Here is an 8,259-nt window from a genome sequence, read left to right as displayed (position 1 = left end):
CTTAAGCTCTCTCTCTAATTTTTCAACTTCTTTCTGAAGCTTAACCTGGATTTCATCAGCTGTTATCTTATCGCGTTTTAAATTTGAAATTTCTTTCACTGCAGCCTCCAACTTGAGCTTAAGTTGTCTGTTTTCCTCTCTGGCTTTGTTCCTCTCAGCGCGTACTTTGCCCCATTTTTCGCGCCAGTTCGCCGTACAATCCGACCACCATCGCATCGTCTTTTCCATTTGAATAGCCCTTGCTCGAGCTTCTTCCAGTTCTCGTTCTCTTAATTCGACCCTGGCATCCAGATCTTCTGTTTCTGCGAACGAAATTGGAAGATCGCCGCTGGACTTCTCGTGTCTCGTAGGATTCACTGCTTGGACCTGTATAATGGCCGAGTTTCCATTCATGCTGACGTTGAAAATTTTCAGCTACCAAAGGAATCCGAAGAACGTTCTCCGTCAAGATTTCGCCAATCTGACGGATAAGTTTGCTCTCTGTACCTCGTTTATCTTTAGCGGTTTGCTAATCTTACTTGAAAGTCAAACAAACGTCAATTTCGACGTCCACGCGGAGTGGCAATAAAGTTGAGCTAACATCGATTTTTAACTGATCCACTGTGTCCAAAGAATACAAAACAGCTTTTCAAGCCACGGCCACAAACGTATTGTAAAATGCAAAGGAGAGATTAGCCTTCATATTGCATTCTCATGCTTTAAAAAGTCAATTACCGTTATTGTCACCTCGTAAATCTGTTGGTATAAACGAGCACTCGATTAACATCCGCCAGTTGGCAACTATTCAAAATTATGCACAAACTCCGTTGATGTCCTTTTGGTGCAATAAATAAGGATTTTGAAACGTCCTGGTGCCTCTTGATGGTTACATGAAGCGTTAATCTTTGACGACCTCAAGGAACAAAATAATCAGCAAATGCCGAAACGAAACGACCTACAAGGTCACAGAGATTTTCCAAATAAACGAAGGGTATCATATGCGCTGCCATTCGGCTGCCACAGCGTTCAGATTGTTCTGAAGTGTCAATCAATAGCATACCGGAAGTGAAGCGCCTCCTTACTGGTAATATCAATACATTTTCAAGAACTTCCCAACCTTCCCACTGTCCCTGATATTGGGAAAGCGGAACGAGTAAGGCAACGTGAACCCAAATCCTATTCCTAAAACAGGGGAACGGCCTATCCCAAGTTTTGTCTGTTTTGCCAATAAGTAATTTATTACGTGGAATGCCGAAGGCATACCATGTCTTAAAATCGGTCTGGTGTCTTCTTTTTGTTGTTGTTGGTAGTCACAAATGTGCATACCCCACGGATATTTAATTAAGCTCCGATCGGGTGAATTTACTTTTATTCCCTTCCGTATTTCCAAATTCCCTGCCGCGATTAGATCACGTATACTTTTCCCAACCTTCACAATTACCTTGAGAGCGCGTTAGACCACTTCCGTTATTTAGATAAAAGCAAACATTTACTATGGAATCTTTCCGCCCGCCATGATTGACACAGTATTAAACTATTCGCTAAAGTGGACAGATTCGAGACAGATGCTTTTTCTTTGAGAAAGGCAAGCTTTCAAGGTAAGGAGAATTTTCTACGTTACTTCATACAAAATAAAAAATTAAATCAAATTTTAAAAAAGCGAATTAGCTATCGCCGTCACGGGGACTTCGCAGCGGTTCCATCCAAGTACTAACCCTATTCGGAGGAGCTTAACTTTAGTTGACACTTGGATTAGCATCAACGATTGTGATCTTTGTGTTGAATCCGCACATGTATCTTGTCGAACTTTATAACACTTGAAAGAAAAAAAAAAGCAAACTAACAAAAACCCGGTGTCTTGCCGTCATTTTTTCACAGATGCATCATTTGTTTCGTGAGTTGTCAGTTTTTTTTTTATGTTTAAGTTTCGTGAGTTGTCAGTGAAACACGCAAGGTAACTTGATCACAGGTGGCCGCTAAAATCCATGTCATTTTCGATTTGGCGATTTTACTTGTACAACCAAAAGTACGATAGAAAAATTGAACGTAAAAAAAATTTCCCGAAATGTTTTTCACTTATGGTAACTTGTTATATTCGTGCCACAAAATTTATGATGTTTTTCGTGTCGCAAATTTTGTTGCTGATGGCAAATAGACGAGTTCACGCTCTTGAGTGCATCATGGGTAATCAGGGCAAGATAGAGAGAAATTCAAAGGTTTGTAAGGAAGTTCAAAACTATGAAAAGTATTCATGACAAGCAATTTTGGGTTTTTCATTTTGCAAAACAGAAGATATGCGCTCAAACGGCAGAATAAATTTGGAGAGAACGGCTACTGTATAAATTATTTTATTACAAAGAGTTTCTGCCATACATTTCCTGTAATTCCAACGGCACAAAACTACAGAGAGTGTATGGAGACAAAAAAAGCAATATTAAGGAATTCCAAAGAACGGATACCAAGTCTAGTTCATCTCAGTTGTGAACATGAACTTATTTGTTTGGTTTATGAAGGCGAAAGTCTATAAAGTAGAGTCACGTACAGTATATTTTGCTTTGAATTTCCATACAAACCTTTGAATTTCCCGCCATGTTGCCCTGATTACCCATGATGCAATCAAGAGCGTGAATTATTCTCGATCGACACTTTCTAAAAGTTCCTTCTGCTCTCCTTAAAAACTACATGTCAATATTTGTTTTGCACTAAGCAGGCTAACAAAAAAATCTGTACCTTGCTTAGTTCTCATTTTTGAGCGTTAAAATAGAATTTTTGGTGGTATGTTCCTGACAGCAAGTCGCATATTTTGACATCCCCCATCCAGATACTAACCCCGCCGGAAAGGGATTAAAAAATGAATTCAAATGATCGTAGCGTCGTGAGGTTGTGGCCTTGCTGTGTGAAACTCGGCCTGTGATTGGCTAATTATAATAATTCGTTACTGACGCAATTTCGTAGCGATCCGACGACCACCGATGATTCGGCGAGTTTTCCCCGAATGAGTACGCCAGTACTCACTCGCGACGCGCAATGAGAGAAATGAGTTTAATTAATTAATTAATTAACATCAGTAAACATTGGTCTTGGAAAGCTGTGAGAAGCTCAGAGTACACGCTTTAAGCTCGCGGTGAAAAAGAAGTTGTAAATAATCAACATGTCAGCCTTAAAGCCAAATGTTTCTCGACTTCCTTCTATTTTCTTCAATCTTTCTGGGTTTAGTATTTTAGTGAACCACATGTCTTCTCTGGGGGTATTTAGCAAAGATATCAACGATTTACGATACCAAAACAATATCGTGTACTATTAGAGCTACATAGTACGTAAGGACAACTTGAATCTCTTGAAAAACCAAAACGCAGCTCAGTTGACAGTTATGGAAAAAAGCACCGTCAAGTTACTGCACTACGACACGTACTCAATGCGTTCCTACTTTATAAAATATCTCTATCTCCTTAATTAGCCCCCCCCCCCCCCCCAGCCAAAAATCCCGTATCCCTACATTTTTTTTACCTAAATACCCCGTATCCTGATCGATTCTCGGCCTTTTGGCTAAGATTAGTTTCTCGGGAAACGACTACGGTCAAGTACCATTGTACTACGTACGGTACTTTTTTCAGTGCCATAAGAGGCAGGCACAGAACAGTTTCGGCTGTTTGCCTGTTCTCTCGAGAAGCGATCACTAGTGTTTTTCGGTTTCGTTTTTGATAGTTTTTTGTTCACCTCGAGTGCAGAATCGTGCTGAGGGTGCTACTTCACTTTCCCGGGCCCTCACAGTAAACACCTCCCTGACCACTTTGGATTTGTCTTTCAACTTAATTCTTGATGAGAGAGCTATTGCCATTTCCCAGGCTCTCACAGTAAACACCTCCATGACCACTTTGGATTTGTCTTGCAACTACATTGGTGATGAGGGTGCTATTTCCCTTACCAAAGCTCTAACAGTAAACATCTCTCTAACCTCTTTAAGTTTGTGTGTCAACTCCGTCGGGGTCGAGTTTGCACCTTGCTTTAGTTTAGACTCTCGCATATTACTTAAGTGATAACGTGATCGTCTTTCTTAAGATCTTAGTGTTTACGTCGAGGTCGACGAAACCTAACTCCGTGCTCAGTGTTTTACCTTTATGTGGAAAGATCTCATGACCCTCAGTTAGATATTGTATTTTGGCGGTCAAGGTTAAGGAATTTTCACGACTATATATCTCACTCAGAGGTTGAAATTCATTTTTTTGCTAATGCGTCACGAGGAAATAAGGATACAGAGAAAGACAGCCAGTTTGTCCCTTGAGATATGTGAATTTCAGTTTAGGTATTTTTACATGAATTGGAAACGAAAGAAAAATTGCCTCCCGAGTTGCCCCCATAGGCAGCAGGCGCGCTCGATCACAAATGAAAAGGAGCGTTCCGATCGAGACCCCATTTGCAGAAAAGTTGCCCCAATCCGATGATTTCTTTATGACTTAAGTCAGAACTAAATTGAAATGCTAATCGCCAATTTTGTTGCTCCTTCGTTGTCTCTTTACTTAAATGGAACGTCAAACCACTAAGAAACATACCCGCTCAGTTTGGCACTTCAAAAGAAACAATTGCCACAATTCGAGTCGACTTTGACTTTAAAACGCCGATAAGGAAGACGACTAAGGTCACATTTTGTTCTTTAACTTTGCTTTTATATTTAATTTAGTGGGCGACCATTTCATTACTCTATAGCGCCTGGTTCAAACTATGTTCATGTAGTATCGTTTACTCGTATAATTGAGGTACTCTACAGTAGCTTGTTTACAGTGACAAATTAAGAATGTGTCTGTACATGAACGCTATTTGAGGGGGACATTGGGATTTTCGGTTTTGCGGTTTTGGCTATTTTTTAGATCGGTTTTTCGGTTTTTGTACCGAAAGACTTCGGTTTTTCGGTTTTGGTGTTCATTGCGGTTTGCGGGTTTTTCGTTTTTTAGCATCTGGTTTTCGGTTTTCGTAAAAAACACGAGCGGTTTTTCGGTTTTGTTATCCGATATGCTTTTTGGGTTTTTCTATTTTGTCCTATTTGGGTTCCGGTTTTTCCTAGATTTGAGCGGCAATTGATCTCGAATAGAGTGTTATATATTTATTTAATCTTTATTCAACCACGGTGCAATTCATCAGTAATAAAAAAAATATGAAACTCCCATACAAAAAGGGGGAGGGATGCTCGTCGTCTCGCCTAGGAGTGTAAATTTCGGACTTTGGTCTCACTTAGGGTGTTTTGGGCAAAACGCAATCATATGTAGCCGTGAAAATCTCTTTTAGGGTTGCGCGCGAAGAAATATAAAAGTGTATATTTACACTTTTGAGCAAGTTCCTGCTGCTATGTAAAACAAGAAACAAACAGTACCGGTTAGCTTCCTCAATGCAATCGCATGTCAGTAGACCAATATTAAACATTCCATTCGAATTTCCAAACTGTCAGGTCTTAGTTATCAAATAAAAATGTTCAATTAGAGAGTTTTGATTGAAGTTTCCAGAGCTATAGCTTTTTGCGATTGCAAAATTGCAACTTTAGAGAGGACTTGTGTGCAAATTCTCTTAAGTTAACATGGCTCCATTACCAGCTGCTTTACGGAAAATGAGCCCACAAAGTCCGGGCTCGAGAGAGCGGCAGAAATAAAGCCTATGATTTTAGCAGGTACTAAAAGATATGAAGGCTTTAGACAAGTCCATGACATTCACAAATACTTTGATGAAATAAAGTGTTAGTGCAGTTTGCTCTGTACGCCGCACTTGTCACCATTGTATCGGTTTTCTGACGGTTTTGTATGCGGTTTTCGGTTTTGGCCGAAAATTTTTTGCGGTTTTGCGGTTTTTGATGATTTTTTCTTCGGTTTTTCGGTTTCTAATACACCCCAATGTCCCCCTCCTATTTACAAGTTACCGTGATAATATCGATCTTAATCAGTTCTGAACTAGTGTTTGTTGACCTACCATTTTCAGGAAAAAAATTCTACTCTTCTTTGGAACACAGTGCTCCGGAATATCTGAGAACAGGATAATAAATTAATTTTAGCAGAAACTATTTAAAGCAAATGCTAGTTTCAATTCATTGCTTTGATGCATCAATAATTTATCACATTGTTGTTAGGTCTCTCATGTTGAGGAGAATGCTGCAGCTTTTGACATTCCGCACTCTTTTTCTTTTCTCGTTTCTATTAAGGACCTTTTACATAGACAGGACTGTAAGATTTCAAATACTCAGGGGCACCCAACGTCAATTTTCGGAAAATATCTGTTCGGAAGACGATCTGAGATCTAGAATTTTCGGAACATTTGTTGTAAAATATCTTGCTTGCCTGCCTCGCCTAGGATTTTTGAACATCTGAAAAATGGTATAATTGCCCATTTTTAAAGGGTTTTTACCCCAAAAAGGTCACCTAGAATTTTCGGGAGCCTTTTTTCTGGCTGAAATTTTCGAAAAGGTAAGTTTTGATCCCTATAATTTGCGGATCACTAGTTTTTCAGCAAGGAAATCCGAACAGATGAAAAATTTTTAGGGTATAAAAATATGCCTTTATCTACCGTTTAAATACTAAAATACGTTTAACAATGCTATGTTTAAGTGGTTTTGAACTATATTCTCGTTGGGTGCCCCTGAATACTATTACCTCTGTACATAACCATTTGCTAGGCTTGTAGTTACCACCAAAAAAGGAGAATAAATGTAATCTGCATAAAAAACAGTGTGCCCGCCCGAAGAGTAATATTGAGCGATTTATCTTATGTAAATATACTGATTTTTAAACACAAGATAATGTAGTTTCTACGTAGTTTTCATATTATGCATTTTTAGTTTAACTAGTTTAATTTTGAGGGTAGATTTTTTATTGAGTGTATAGGTGATTAGAATGTAACAAAAGATATCTACTTTTATCTTTCGGCAATAAAGATTATTAAATAAAAACCACACCTCTTAAGCTGATAATTATCTTCCTTCTCAATACCTGTTTGCCAAACATTTTATTGAAATTATATGGAGAATTTACATCCCGATTACTCCTGGGAGTCAAGACTCAGCCCTTACCCCACTTTCTACCCCAGGGTACCCGTGTACATGTATGTATCTATGTATGTATAGTAGACACCCTTACCCCACTATCTACCACTGGGTATCCGACTATGTTTATATCTGAAATTAATGTATATTTAAAGAGTGGGTTATAGTCGAAAGAGAGAAGTTATCCTTACACCTCTCTGGACAATTGAAGGGTCTCTTATAGTAACTTGAAAACATGATTTCAGGTGGCTCTAAACTGAGTGGCTTCAGTCATATCTCAGTTGATAAAGCATTGCATCGGCATCGCAGCGAGTCATGGGTTCAGATCACGTTGGAGCCACCTGAATTTTTCAGGTGTCAAAAAGAGACAATTGGTTTAATTGTCCAGATAAGTGCAATGATCACTTCTTTCTTTCGTTTATCGTATCTCTTGGTAAATGGAAATCCTTTGCATGGTGGCTTTGAATCTTTCCTCTCAAGAACCTTTCCCTTGCTTGATGCAATTCAAAGCGTCTTCACATAGAGTTTTGAAGCACTTAGAGTTTCTGGAGGCTAACTCGAAAACTATTGAGTTAATTAGCCTCCAGACTCAATATTTGTACACTATTCTAGTTCTTTTCTTTTTTTTCATATTTATATTTATTCAAGCTTGTACAAGTGTGAATAAAGTGTTGTTGTTGTTGAAGCAAGCAACCGTGGACAATCTTCCTGTCGGGGTACGTTGGATCAGTGGCTTGATGTGATCGGCGTAATTACAAGTTGAGAAACTACATATTTTGAGCCAGAGCCGATAGAAGTTAAATTTGATTTTAGTAAATGGATGTTGAAGTAATAATGGAAAAAATGTGATAGGCCCGTAGGTAGGGTCCTGTTTCTCGAATATACAGAAAATGGCATTGGTGAGACCACTATGTGCGTACTTGAAAAATGTAGTCTGTTACATGGTCCTTAGACCAATTAAAAGGCACCCTCAGTTTTTTATGCCTTAAGACATCTTCCTTTTAATGATTGATATGATGGATGATTGATATGTAGGGCATGGAGCTCCCGGTGTTGTGGTCTGATGTATGGATATAGGGGTTAGGTGTCAATTGGGACGAAAGTTCTGTTCCTCTCCCCTGCCACTCCATGAATTGTGGCGAAAATTAAACTAAACTGATGGCATCCGAAATGCGCTCGAAAAGGTCCGGATCCCGGACTTCCGAAAAACGGAACCCTGCATTTTAATTGTGGAGAAAGAAAGCGCTCTGGCGTGTTGGTTC

General features: G+C 39.1%; 1 protein-coding gene across 1 annotated transcript in view; it reads right to left on the bottom strand.

Moving 5' to 3' along the window:
- The window catches only part of LOC138019486 (coiled-coil domain-containing protein 102A-like), a 17,410-nt gene extending 16,393 nt beyond the window's left edge, over window positions 1–1,017 (bottom strand). The window contains exon 1 of the mRNA XM_068866294.1: window positions 1–1,017. This exon is cut by the window's left edge and continues 371 nt beyond it. Coding sequence (XP_068722395.1) covers window positions 1–393 — 393 coding nt within the window. The 5' untranslated portion in view covers window positions 394–1,017.
- Window positions 1,018–8,259: the final 7,242 nt, after the last annotated feature.

This window comes from Montipora capricornis, chromosome 10, assembly GCF_036669925.1.
Source record: "Montipora capricornis isolate CH-2021 chromosome 10, ASM3666992v2, whole genome shotgun sequence".
Lineage (NCBI taxonomy): Eukaryota > Metazoa > Cnidaria > Anthozoa > Scleractinia > Acroporidae > Montipora > Montipora capricornis.
The sequence above is the reverse complement of the archived record's forward strand: the minus strand, read 5'-3'. Positions and strand labels throughout refer to the sequence as shown.